Consider the following 14107-nt stretch of genomic DNA (forward strand, 5'->3'; position numbering starts at 1 on the left):
TGCCCTTAGTTCAATAATGGCTTAGGATTCTTTACAGTGTTCTTCAATATTAAAATATGGAAAGAACCATCAAGTTTCATGTTAAACAAATCTGGTTCTATTAACCATACTGTAGTGTGAACAACAACATAAACAAGACACATATACACACTTTGAAACTCACCTCATTTGAAGAGAAGGTTAAAGTGTGTGAACGACCTGACAGATTTGGTTCTGTCACTAACCCTGAAAGTTCACAACTTGGCTTGCTATGGTATGTATCATCTATGACAACTCTACTCTGCAAACAAGTGGAAATAATGTTTTATTAACTCACTCCTTGGAAAAGCAGATCACAAGGTGATATTCTAGTAATTGTGATTTTTGGAAAATAAATACTTTGACTCAGTCATTTTCTGTAGATCACACGTGAAATGTACTCACTGCATCCACCTTCAGACGAGTTTTTGTTAAACTTCTGAATTCAAAAATATAACAACAAATTTAAAGCAATGTCCCCAATAAGAGCACCTTGTATAGAGAACTAGTCATAACCTGAAGTTACATAAAAGTACATAAGGAAATACACAGTTACATTTTCAGTAGGCATAGCACACTCAGGGAGAAGCAATTTAAGATTTAGTTGGTGGAATTAATTCATGGTGGGTTTGTATTCAAGTGAAACCTAATGAGCACTATGAACATGCTTCAGAAGGTGCTTTTCTTAATGAGATAGAAGTTCTGTTTATGATCATAAAAGATTTAGATTTCATATTTGCCCACTGTAATAGGCATTGGAACAAACACCCTGTCCTTGCCTGACATACAATGACAATTGGAGTAGCAAGGAACTTTTGGCAGTTTACAGATCAAGGTTTAAATTGGTTCATGAACAGAGAATGCAGAGCTTGCCTAAGGACAGAATCTATTAGCTTCCCCTGAACTTTAAATTCTAATTTAAGATACTGTATTGTATTGCTGTTCATTTTAATAGCTTCAATTTTGAGGTGTCTATGTTTGAGAGACAGGTTCACATAATCTGAAAATTACCTTGATATGCAAACTACTATATAGATGTAAAATATCTTTAGAAGTATTTTTATAGTAGATTGTTTCAAGCTATATTAAATCTTCACAGTTAAAATACTAAGTATTGTAAAACACTTTAAAGCTGAACATTCTAAAAAGTTAAACAATTACTCAGATATCTTTACCATAAATTTACAGCAATTATGCAGCTTGACAATCTACATAAATTATTTTCAAAATAGGAAAAACTTCAGAAATACAGATTTTAACAAGTATCACCTTTTTATAATGGAATAATGGAATAAAATTACAATTAAAACAGTTAAAATGTACGGAGGAGTAAAATTCAGGTTAGAAATGCAACCAATATAAGAACTATCCCATTGAAAGAATGTAAAAATCTTCATGGCCTTTACCATTTACATTCAGTTATCACACTTAGTCTCTGTTTAAAGATTGCATCTATATGTCTTGGCATCTAATAGCAGCAGGCTCTGTGTTCAAATTCTGCCAGCAGCCACTTGTCGTATGGCCTCAGGCAGGTCATTGGACCAGCCTGGAACTCCAGCTGAAGGCTATGAAAAAAACGGATGCTACACCTGAAAACTTCACAACAGGTTTGGTGAGAAAATCCTTCTAAAGAAAACTAACACATGTTTTGCAGAATGTTTTCTGATTTAACTGCCTTCATTTCCAACCCAGATCCTGACCTCTACCTTATTTTTCTTTAATGACTGAAAAATAATTTTCCCAAAAGCACACCACATAATTTTTACCTTCTTAAAATTAATTTCTCAATACTGGTCTTTGCTGCCTACAAAGAGTAAGCAATTATTTATCTTTATTTTTGAAGTCTCTAATCAACTATATTTTGTGAGGGTGCCATACCATATCTTTATATGCATACATAATCTGAGATCCCAGGTAAAGTTGATTTTTTAGTTGAAAGCTCAATTATTTTGTCTATTAAGCTGTTCTCAACTAATTACAATGAGAAAAAGCTACTATGGAGTTTTTCTTTTAACTTCCCTCAGAACTTCCTTGCAGAGTAATTGGGAAAAAATCAGAAACAAAACTGTAATATTTGGACCTAAACATTTAATGAGAACAGAGAAAAAACGATGAAGAAAACATGACCAGAATAAAGTATCTCAGCACCAGTTGTAATGTTTTCTCCTCCTCTGCCTCTATTTAGTTTAAACAAGTAATTCTCTTTTAAGGATTTAGAGCCAGTTGCAAAGATTTTTGATTCTCTAAGAGAATTTGGACAGAGGAAGTTTTGCAGGTCCTACCCCAAGGTACTGGGATATAAATAATTTACTCCACATCATTCTTCATTGCAACAAAAACAAAACACTGCATACAAGTTTATGGAAGATAAGTAATGCTCTGGAAGAATAAGGAATGCGAACAGCATATACGTATTTGTACTGGATCAGAGAACAGGATGAAATCAAGGGGCAGATTATGTGCAGGGATTTAAGAAGTGTGTAATTTTGAAATATTGTGAAGCTAAACAGTGTGCCACCATATCACAAGATTTTAGTTTCTTTTACTTCTACATTTCACAACCAACAAAAAGTTGATTCATTATTTCACAAAATTATGTTTTTAAGGCTAACTTTAGCACCATTTTAACAAAACAAAATCCTCCTAAATGCAGAAATTTCAAGAGGCAAATTTCACAAACAGGAAACTTAAAATTGTAATTACAGTCCTTACACCATCAATATTAAAACACTACTACAGAAATTAGACACAATGCCAAAGACTTTATGGCATTAGAGATTTTTATGTGAAAAAATTTTAATCTCAGGGTTTCTACTTTTAACTGTTCTTTTAAAAAGTGCTTTCACCTGATTATGTGTGATACTACGGACATCAAAGCAGAAAACATTAACATCAATAAAAGGCATATTCTTTCCTTAAATTCTACAAAGATGATTTTGTCCCTGTCGTTATGTTGTCTTAGTGAAAAACCTCATTGCTGAGTGCTCAGGCAGATTTCTTTCTCAGTTTTAACGTCTTTTCATAGGGAGGTTAACCAGCCAAAACCTTGACATTGTAGCACAAACTCAACACTCAAAAGCAGGTTAAGAGCTACAAAGATAAGTGATTCCAAGTAGTATCTACATTACAAGCTTTTAAAACAAGCTCTCAAATGTTGCAAAGTAAAAATAGCCTGACGTCAGAGAAACTGAATATGATTTTAGGATCAATTAATATATGAGATATCTGTTCTTTAACAGGGTCAGCTTTGTACCATTTTACAAAGCAGACATATAGCTCAGGACTATCATGTTATTGCAGCTGCTGGTTTGCAACTGGCACTAAGGAAAAGAAAAGAGCAGTGAGCAGCAATTACATACTGGAGCATGAGAAGGAAGCAAAAAATAAATAGTAGGCAAGAAACTAGCTGGAAGGTTTAAGTGATAATAAGCTTGGATGAAGTATACAGTGATGAGGAAGAAAAAGGGTATTAATGGAGGGCAACGTGGAAAGGAAGAAAGAGGACCCATTCCAGTAAGATCTATATTTTTTGAGTGTGAACAAAAGTGCCAATGTAAATACTTTAAAGAGTGCTTAAAGTAGAAATGCAGCAGTGGGATTTTTATGATGTTTTGGACAATGACTTGAATCAGAAAGAAAGGAGCAATAAAGAAAAGGAGGAATGAAGAGGTAAAGAATGATCTCTGAGCCAATGACTCTTTGAAAGCTAAACCTCAAGAGATGCGTTCTGTGTAGATAAACATCCAGTTAGCTTTTCAATAGCCTATTAAGAAATCCCCTTAAACACAAATCTTCCTATACCAACATATTTGGCTTATTTATGAAAGCATCTTTTTGCTATTACATGCTTCAAAAGAAGCAAACAATGCAGGAACTGTAAATACCCAAGTCACATGCACACACACACTGAACAGCATACTATAAAGGACAGTTCTACTTCAGGGATTAAGAAGTTCCTACTCTTCAGTTCCTATAGGATAGTAAGGTACTGTGTGGCTCTAAAATGACTTTTTGTATTTTTTTTGCAGACTCATACACTATGTAGCCATACAGCTTAATCCTCCGACAGCCACTGTAAATTCACAGTGAGAAAACAGACAGTAATTTTAAAAACTTATTCTAATAGTATTCTAGTGCACTCAGCATCTTGACATGAAAGGCCAACTTGTTATCTGCCATCTATGTGAAACATCAGCAACTTCACAAACTACAGCCCCGCAAGTTTCTCTTCTAGATTTGTATCTCATTTCTCTATAACAACACATAGAAAGAGAAAAAAAAAGTATTTTAGATAACCAGAATGAATAAAAAGTGTGAAACTTAAGAATAAACCTAGTTTGTGAGGTTACTCGGACAATTACAATTTTGAATCTGACAAAATCCAAAGGAAACAAGAATAAAGGTAACTCAGTAAGACTGCGTCTTCAGTTTTAACAAAATATTTTGACAGCACACACATTGTTTGCAGGCATTTCTTCATGTAAATTTTAATTCTAATACTGCCAACAGGTAAACAAAGCTACAAAATTGAGACTTTATTGAAGGTTTCAGTAAACTTGTCACCAAAGTAGCTTTTCTTCCAAACAGTTAAAACTATAAAAACGGGATCTTTATGGTTACAGACTGAACTGTTAAGTTTCACTCTTAAAATCTGGTAATAGGGCTTTAACTTAAGAGAGTGTGTTCTATAGCTGTTCCTCTCAGGTTTCAATACTTTGGAAAAAGGACGTTCTCTTCATACACTTGCCTGGTACTCAATCCTGACATACCAGTATGGTAAAAACTGGTTGGCCAACTGCCTGGGGAGCTGGCCTCTACTTAAGTACACTTCCTCCAAGTATTAGACTGCTTTCTCATGTTTACAGGGTAAACAGATTTGGCTTTTAAAATTACACTGTCCTAAAGCTAGCAACACTTTTAGCACTATAAAACCCGTTATTAAACCTGTCCTGTGATCATTCCTTAGAAGCCTACTTCAGCCTGAACTACCTCCACCGATGCTTAAACTGAACGGTAAGAAATGGGAATACTGACACAGTCTCTGCTTGTGAGGGCTGTAAAGTCTCAAGCTTCTGCAGCTGTGTTTGAGGTGATGTCATTCTAGGTGTAAGTCACCAAGCTTTCACATATTAAGTAAGCACTTACAGTTTCACTTTGTCAAGATGCAACACTTAAATATTCAAAGCACAAATTAGTCATCTTTACCTTGCTTCTGTTCTTCTCTTGACCATGTTCACAACTGTCCTGTCCGCTCTGAGGAAAGTGCAGACTACTACTAGAAATCTGAGGCTCTTTGTGACTGTCTCCAAACCACGAGAAAGGCATACAAGTAGGCACAGGAGAATCTGAATCTGATGCAGAGAGATTGTTGCCAGAGTCATCCAACAGTTCTCGAGAACCTCTGAAATCAGTAGATTGAATTGTTTTTAAATTGTTTAAAAACAAACAAAACAAACAAACAAAACACAAAACAACAGCAACACATACTACTCATTTGTACCTGTTTCAAAGCATTGTTGATATTTAAAATAAAAACTGATAATTACCTTTGAATATCCATGCAAAATACTTTGGTTATTAACACAAATTTAAGAGTTTTTGCAATATTTCACAAAACGACAGTTCCAAATATTTGCTAATTTAATTTATTCAGCATTCATTTTCCCAGGTAAAATATTAAAAAGTCTCACAAGTCACTTCAAAGTGTGCTCTGCTTTACTCTTTCCTCTCTGGTTTCCTCTGCTTTACTGATTCGTCTATACTACTCCATTTATTTTTCTTATTTCATGAAATTAGAAGCTCATCTCCACATCGTTATATTAATTTCCACAGAATTTTCCACTGTCGTACTTGAACATACTTTAACGTCAAACACTAATGACAATTTCAAAGAAATTCTTGGGTTAAAGATTTTAGAGATGTTGCATGTATTTATTAAACAAAACAAAACAAATACCTGCTATCCAGCGAACCTCTTAGATTTTCTTTTTCTTGTTTCTTGCCCTTGCCCCCAGATTTCCGCAATCCACTAAAGTGGAAAACACAATTTTCATATAGGGTTTACATTTACATAATGCAACATTTTTATCAGCAAACAAGTTTTCATATTAACCAGAAGCCACACTTGTATTGCTACACAGATCTTGATTTTACAGATTACACAAGCAATTAAAAAAGTATTGTCATGCAAATTTTATCTAAAAAATCATGTTAGAATTCTGAAAATTCCTTTCAAAAACATAAATAACCAACATAAGTATAGAAAATGCCAAAGAAACTTAACATCTAGTGTATACAACCAAGAGGAAGAACAGAATTTTATTGCTATGTGCATACGTAGAGTGACTTGAACTAAGTTATTACCTTGACTCTGTATGTGTGTGTAATAAATCATTTTTATGAGATATATTATGATTTATTTGTTGTAGTACTAATCTCAGTCTTTTTATGTTAACTGGCATCAACAAGCTTTCTAACTGGTTCAGAAGGAGCATGACTTGTGGTAAAATTTAGCAATTCTCTCAAATCCCCAGAGTTCAGTCACTACAAAAGATGCGGGTTGCTCTTTTGTTTTAACCTGTTCCCATTCTCATAAACTAAATGAAATACAAAAATTCAATCATGATTGCTGCCTGCTTCCAAGGAGCAGTAGAGTAAGCAGCTACTGTAGACAAACCTTACGTAATGACACCTTTATTGTAGAAGGAATCAAGGCAAGACAGGCATCTATTTCAGACTGTAAAGCCAGCAGGACATAGCACTGAAGTCTCCAAAAACATTTTGGCATGAAACTACACATGGATTTGCAAATTTAAGAATAAAACACCATTAACTCCTAGAGAAATCCTGTACTCGGATAAAATCTGAAAAACCACAAGAAATTCTTTGAGGGAAAAAATATAGGCAAATAAAATGAAAGCATGTTAGAAACATGAATGTAACACTACAGTTTCAAGATGAAAACACTCTGTCCAATGATGTTGCTATCAAGCAGCATTACAGGATTTTCTCAGCAGTTTGTATTCATAAAACATGATATTCTCCAAAAGCAACACTGGAAACCATTTATTTCCAAACGTACACAAAATCTTACCCAAAATCTGGAAATCGCCTCTTGGACTTCCCTGATGATGTTCCTTCATTTGTTTCTGTTTTGTCTTCATTTTTCTTTTCTTCTGCTTTTCAGAGAGGGGCAAAAAATAAAAATGTTATTCTAAAACTACTTGCAAGTTTCACATACTTATGAAGATGCTTCTAAGATCCTAAAACCTAAGTAACAAAGTATTTACAACATTTAATTGTTGTTTATTATGCTTCAAGCGTTATAAAATATTCCTTTTGCATTTTTCCCCCTCACCCTGGTTTAGTAGCTTGTCAAGGCTAGCTCCTTGCAACTTTGGCTATGTATGCATGCTGCTAGCTACAGAAAGGATACCTGACCAGCACGATAGCCAGAACCTGGAGAGCAGACAGATCCTAACAAGCTGAGTTTCTTGGAAAACAAGCTGTGCATACTGTAAAGAGATAATCATGACTTTGAAGCTCCTCCAAGACTGTGATATTTACAGAACTGGAATACAACCTACTAGGATCTAATTTTTCACCAGAGGGAGCAGGTTCAATTCTAACTACTCAATTATTAAGTGAAATGAAGTGACAAACTTAAGTGTAATACTACTTCCTCCCACGGATTTTGACAGATTATTCCAAGTCCTGAATGTTCTTCCTTTTAAGCTCTCAGATTACTAGATTTTTTTTTAAACAACTGACATTTTTCATAATTATGCTGCCTATGAAATGGATAAAGTATAGTTTTTGTGAGACAAGATAAGTTTTAAGTTCTGTCTTCCATTAAAAAAAAGAAAAACACACCTGAAAAAAAACACATGAAAAACATAGAAAGTAATCCACGTATATGCCTTCCTGGGTCATAAAAAAAATAAAAAAATTAGGTCTCCTACACAAAATCAATAGCAACTTCTCTTCACATCCAACAGCTAATAATTCTTCTTGAAACTTATAATGGTTACCTTAAAGTTCACATGCTGAATGGCCAGGATTTTTTTTTTCTTCTCTATTCAATAGTTTCTTACCAACAACAGAACTTTTTCTATTTAGTTAACCTCTCTCTCTAAACATGTAACATCCAAAAATTTATAAATGCCAGTTAAATTGGTTATTTTTCCTGTCAACTTCAATATAAAAACAGAAGAATTAATCCGCAAAATGTTTTTATATTGAACATGTGTAACCACTACTCTTCTCCAGAGGTAATATTTTAAGAAAAGAGGTAATTTCTAAAGTGAAATACAATAGGTTAAAATACAGACTGATATATAAATGGAGGAGAAGATAATAGAAAGGGGTATTTCAATGAAACATTAGGTAGACATTTAAATAGTGTTAGAAAGCAACAATCTGGCAGAAAGTAGCATTTAGTGTCATCTTACGTACAAAGAACTTTCAATACTAACCCTCATCCCTGATGTACTGCATTAATTAGCTTTTCCAGGGACTCTGCCAATTTTGAGAAAATGTTTACAATGCCTTGGCCATCACAATTAAATTTATGCCCCATGACTACACATAATTATGGTTAAGCAAAAAAGAAAGCAAAATCACATATCAGGTACATGCTTTGAGAAGACTTTTTTTTATTATTTTATTTTATAAAAAACAGAAGCTAGCATAGAGGCTATTTCTAATTCTAATTAAGACTTTACAGAGGTATAGAATGAGGAAAGTATAACAGATCCTGTTGTTATTAAAAGAAAGGGTATTTATTTAAGATATTAAAAGAAAGGTTTTGCCTGAGCTGTATTGAAAAGACAGCAATTATAATCTGCATTTATAACCTGTCCTAGCTGACTGAAGTAAAACATAAAGCATTTTAAATGTTATCTGATCCCTTTTTCAATTATTTATGACAAAAAAGTCAAATATTTCTATTAAATAGTGATGAGTAGTGACTAAGCTGATCACAGCCTCTTTCATCTCTTCCTGGTGAGAAACAAGAGGACAAGATGAACAACGCAGTGATTCTCACAAAGTTGAAAATCAAATGTAGACATCAGGATCACATCTGGAAATGCAAAGCCAGCATTTATTTTTTTTGGGAATTGGAAATCAGTCAAACCTACTATCAGAGACATTGCCACTTAAGATGCTAGTGTTTTGCAGAAATACGTTAGGACCTTCATTGATTATCCCCAGTCTGTGACTGAGCTCGCCTCTTGCTTATGTCAAAGCAACCATTTAGAGTCTAGATTTACAGGTTTGAGCTACCATATCTGTTAGCTGTCTCATATCTATTCCTTTCTGGAGCTGTTTAATTGAAATAGCATTTATTCCATAGGCACCTTTTAGAAAAGACTTCAAAAATGTGAAGTTGTCTGTCTTCTTGAAATACCAAAATATTCTTAAAAAGGAATTTTCAGTTACAATCTTTGAAACACTTTGCTTTCCTTTTCTCATGTAATAAATATGTAATCCACCTGCTATGCAATCATGACTGCTAACCCTAGAAGAAAAAAAGACCTTTTTCCTACAGCAGTGTACATAAAAATACATGTTTGTAGATTGTTGAAATTTATATTTTAGTTTAGGCTACTCTGATACTTGAAATTTTCAGAGTGATAATCAGAAAACAATACAAATATTAGTCAAGATTCTTGAATACCTTTAAGAAATGAGGCTTATAGCAAGTATTCTAAGGATAAGATCCAGATAAAGAATTTCAGTAGCCAAAGCAATAAAACTGTTCCCATGAAAAAATGAGACAGATTTTTTTTAAACTTGAAGAGTTCATTAATGCCGGGCTAGTATTTTCTGGAAATTTAAATATTCAAAACAATATTACTTTCTGTCTATACAAAGAATAGTACCTTGATGTTGCTTGATAAATCTGTATATAAAAATAGACTAAAAAATAAATTCTAAACCTTAGTGAAAATGTGGGAAACTTTTGAGATTTGAATGGATGCCAGTCAGAACATCTTTCCAAGCATGACAGGAATAAGTCTTAAATCAGATTTCCAGACATTTGGGGGGTTTTGCTCCCAGCCTTTTTCATCAATGTATATTTGACTCAGTAGAGCTACTGACTATTCTTTCACAAACATCTTTTCAAACACAGATGACATTACTTCTCTAGCGTCTTCGCAGAGAGGTCAGGTATGTAGCTCCATTTCCAAAGCTGCGATTTGCTATCAACTGATATTCTTCTCAAGGAAGAGGAACTGACTAGACAGCAAACGCAAGCCACAGTAAAATTCATACCGCAGGTAGAGCTGACAACAGAAAGTTATCTGCTTTATGTTCGCATTGGAGGGCTTAAGCATGACATTACTTGTAAGCAAGCACAGTTTTAATTTCAAGGGTGTTCAAAACTTGCAAATTTTGCCCTCAAGGCCCTGGTTTGTTTCATTTTTACAAATAATCCGGGTTTGAGTCCCAGAAATGGCAGTCTTCCCCATATAATTACTGTCATTAGCACTTTTTCCTCTTTTGAGCCATTTTAAGCACTTTGCTCATTTCACTACATCTAACGCCAACTCACCTAAAAATATAATGCAATGCACTTGTATACATTTTTGCTACCTTCAGACTTTCCTGAAGAGTTAACAGTTGGTTTCAAGAACAGGTAATTAGTAGTCAGTTCCTTTTCTAGCAAAGTATCTTATTGTTTAAGAATAATTTTAAATCTAAAACCATAATATTTTAACTCCAAAGGATTAAAATAATAATAAAACTTCAGATCTTACCCTTGGCCTCTTTTCCTTTCCCTTTTACTTCTCTTTGCTTCATATTCTTGGTATGCCCTTGAGGAGAATTTGGAGCCATCTCTTCAGGAGGAGGTGAATGAGTGGTGGTTGTACTGTTTTCGTTGTTTGGTTTGTGTACTGGAGAAGAGTGTGTGGAAGCAGAAGGGCTTGACTCTAAAGGACTTTCTGTGCTTTCTCTTTGTTCAGGCTTTTCACTTTTTCGATTTATGTCATCCAAGTGGGGCAGAGTTAATTTTTCACTTATTTCCAAGGTCTTAGTTATGTATGCAGTGGAAGCTTCTCTGTTGAGAACAGGATCTTCTGAATCCTCATCCTTCAACAAATTTTAAAGTCATTTTATAAGCATGATATATAAATCATTTCAAATCTGATCTTTTACCAGGATGTAAGGATGTGTTATGTTACATGCAAATTTGCTCAGTTCAGAAAATACCAAACAGTTAAAATTTTAACTTAATCATTTGCACATATCATCTAAATCACACAAGGCTGATTTTACAGGCTTTCCCTTGTCCAGCCTATACAGAATCATAGAATCACATCCTAATTAATCATCATCATCTGGACAACTTAGAAAAATTCTGGTAAATCTTGGCTATTCCAATTAAATTGCAACCACTTTTTAAAATTGTTTCAAACCAAGTAGTTCAATCTTCTACCTCTGAGACAGGCTTTCTGTTACATAACTCATTTCTTCAACTGTTTTCTCCCCTCACATCTTTCATCAAAAATCACATTTCTTGTTTTCACATTAAAAACTCTACAAGACTGTGTATGCTCATGAACCAGTATCAACCAGTAAAAATCTTATCTTTTTCTTGCTCTGCTAAAGAAGGCTAATTGCTGATGTCCAGAATCTACTTCAAATAGAATTTCACGGGTTATAACACCTGACATGAGGATAATGATTTAATCATGACAGTCATACATTATGTTGATAACACTTGTCATGGAACAGGGCCATATTAAGGAAGAACACAGATATGGACCTTACCATCAACTTACGTTAGAGAAAATTAGAACAGAAGCATACCACAAGTTAACTTTACTTGTTTTCTATATCGCTACCAGAAAAATGAACAGGAAAAAAAAAAAAAAACAGCTAGAGATCTTAAGAGCTATCAATGGTATATTCACTGGTCTATCATAATACCAACTAATATCCTAGAAAAAGGTTTATGAATTCTAACTCCCAGCTTTCTCAAATAGAGTTAGACTGCTGCTATATACTTTCATGAAAATACAAAGGCAATAAAATCAAGTATTGAAAGCTCATGAAATTGCAAAAAAGTTCAAGTTTAAATTAAACAAAGGAGTCAAAAAAAAAAGAAAAAAAAAAAGGCAATGTTGAAAGTTAAGTAATGCACAAGATTTGAATTAGCTAATTTCCAGGGAATTCCACCTCTAGAACAGGGAACAAGGTGTATGTGGACATATGGAGAGGAGCATAGCACAGCTACAGTGAAATTGAGAAGCATTCAATAGGAATTCTACTCAGATGCCTTTTTCCTCATAATGCTAAGAAAAGCTCTGGGAACTTTGGAATTTAAAGATAGGCTAATTGTGATCCAGCAGCCACTTATCTGAAGTCATTAATCAATATTTTTTTTCCTCTACAACTACCTCAACTCAGTTGATTGAAGTTATAGTATTCTATAAAGGAAAGATCTAAGAAGGATGATGCCACCAATGCAAACTTCTCAGAGAAGTTCTATATCTATACAGTTATGAATGAAAAAAACATGCTGAGAATAGTCAACCTTTGTACAAGTATGAATAGAAACAGGGGAAGCAGGTAACCACTGTTAGATTGCATCATTGGCAATATAAGTCTAGACAGAAGGAGTAAAGTTAGTGCAACAAATGGGCTAGAACGTTTGACTGCTATGTTTTGTTGTAGATAAGTGATTATTTATGGAATAATGAAACATTTCAGAAATGCTTAGTTTTTTGAAGAATATTGGTAACTAACTTGTTTCAGATGAAGAAATTACAAGATAGAAAAGCATGTTCCACATGCTTATGATTACATTTGTGAACCTGAATAGGGCTTTCCACTTGGTACAGCATACAAATCTGATGCTTTGGCACAATCTGAATGAAGCATGGGCAACACTTAAAATTGTGAATACAGATAAAACTAAATATACATTCAGGCTTTTGAACGCCAAATTATTTACTCATATCAGTACCTGTAGATTTGCAGCCTGTTGTCCAGCACCAAGAGATTCTTTCAGCTTTGATCGAGAAGGCGGCTGGCGTTTTACTTTCAAAGCAAGCTGAGCTTTTGCTTTGTGGGCACTGGTGTCTAACCTGGGAGTATCCCCAACAAAAGCATCAAAATCTGCAACAAATATGTACTCCTTTAAAAAAATATTAGGTGAGTTCTCCAACCCACATTCCAGAAGAATATTCAGATGCTAAATCAGAATTATTCCACCAACTAATCATCACTATATGACAATCCAGTTTATACGATACTACAATATTTCAACATATATTGATAACAACTGCTAATTTGAATTAAATTTCCACCTTTTTTTTTTAAACCAATAATTTGTATTATGGCTTTAATACTCAATTTGATTCTCAAAATTATGAGATTTTTTTATGCCCAAAATACACTTTCCTATCTTTATTTTTTAAGACAGAGATCCTTTATGAAGTCCATGAGCATCAACCGTGTCTTTTAAAGCGATACTTCTTATGTGAACCACCACCTGATACTTGATAACAAGCTGGCATAATATCACTATCAGACTTAAAAATATATTAAAAAATCATAGCAAGTTTTGGTGTAAATCACAGTTTGTGAATGTGACTTCAGCTGATGTATCTCCAGTCTCATTAATGTTACTGATTTTGCTAATACAGAACCTGAGGAAAAGTAAAGAAGTTACTTCCCCATCTATCTCCTTCCCCACAGCATATAAGAAATATGATGAGGAACTTAAAACAAAAATATCCATACTGTTTCAGTCCAACCATTTATCTAGTGGGTAAGAAATAACACTTAACTAAAAAAAAATAAAAAGGAAAAAAAAAAATGCCACACGCATTAACACTTTCTAACTTCTGTAAAAAGTAAATCAAAGATTCTGTACCTACTTACCAGAAATTAACATCTCTGAAGAATTCGGTCTTTCCTCTATGGATTCTGTTTCTTTTTCATTTTCTTCTCTTATCTTTGACTGCTCATTATACTGGCCTGCATTTTGACAGACATCTTCCAATAAACTGCTGCCTCCAAACATATATGGCATTCTTTCATATACTTTTAGTTTATTTTCAAGCTCTGTAATCTG

The 14107-nt window shown here is 33.9% G+C and overlaps 1 protein-coding gene across 6 annotated transcripts in view; it reads right to left on the reverse strand.

Annotated features, from left to right (window-relative positions):
• The window catches only part of LOC137858244 (neurabin-2-like), a 54196-nt gene that overhangs the window by 7892 nt on the left and 32197 nt on the right, over window positions 1-14107 (reverse strand). For 3 of the 6 annotated variants that reach the window (XM_068685690.1, XM_068685689.1, XM_068685688.1), the window contains 7 exons: window positions 13915-14104; window positions 12995-13146; window positions 10782-11115; window positions 7112-7196; window positions 5975-6046; window positions 5224-5419; window positions 164-280 (listed from right to left, as the gene is read on the reverse strand). In XM_068685690.1, coding sequence (XP_068541791.1) covers window positions 164-280; window positions 5224-5419; window positions 5975-6046; window positions 7112-7196; window positions 10782-11115; window positions 12995-13146; window positions 13915-14104 — 1146 coding nt within the window. The remainder of the gene's footprint in view (window positions 1-163; window positions 281-5223; window positions 5420-5974; window positions 6047-7111; window positions 7197-10781; window positions 11116-12994; window positions 13147-13914; window positions 14105-14107) is intronic. The other 3 variants (XM_068685691.1, XM_068685693.1, XM_068685692.1) reach the window with 3 other exon arrangements.

This window comes from Anas acuta, chromosome 6 (genome assembly GCF_963932015.1).
Source record: "Anas acuta chromosome 6, bAnaAcu1.1, whole genome shotgun sequence".
In the NCBI taxonomy this organism is placed as follows: Eukaryota; Metazoa; Chordata; class Aves; order Anseriformes; family Anatidae; genus Anas; species Anas acuta.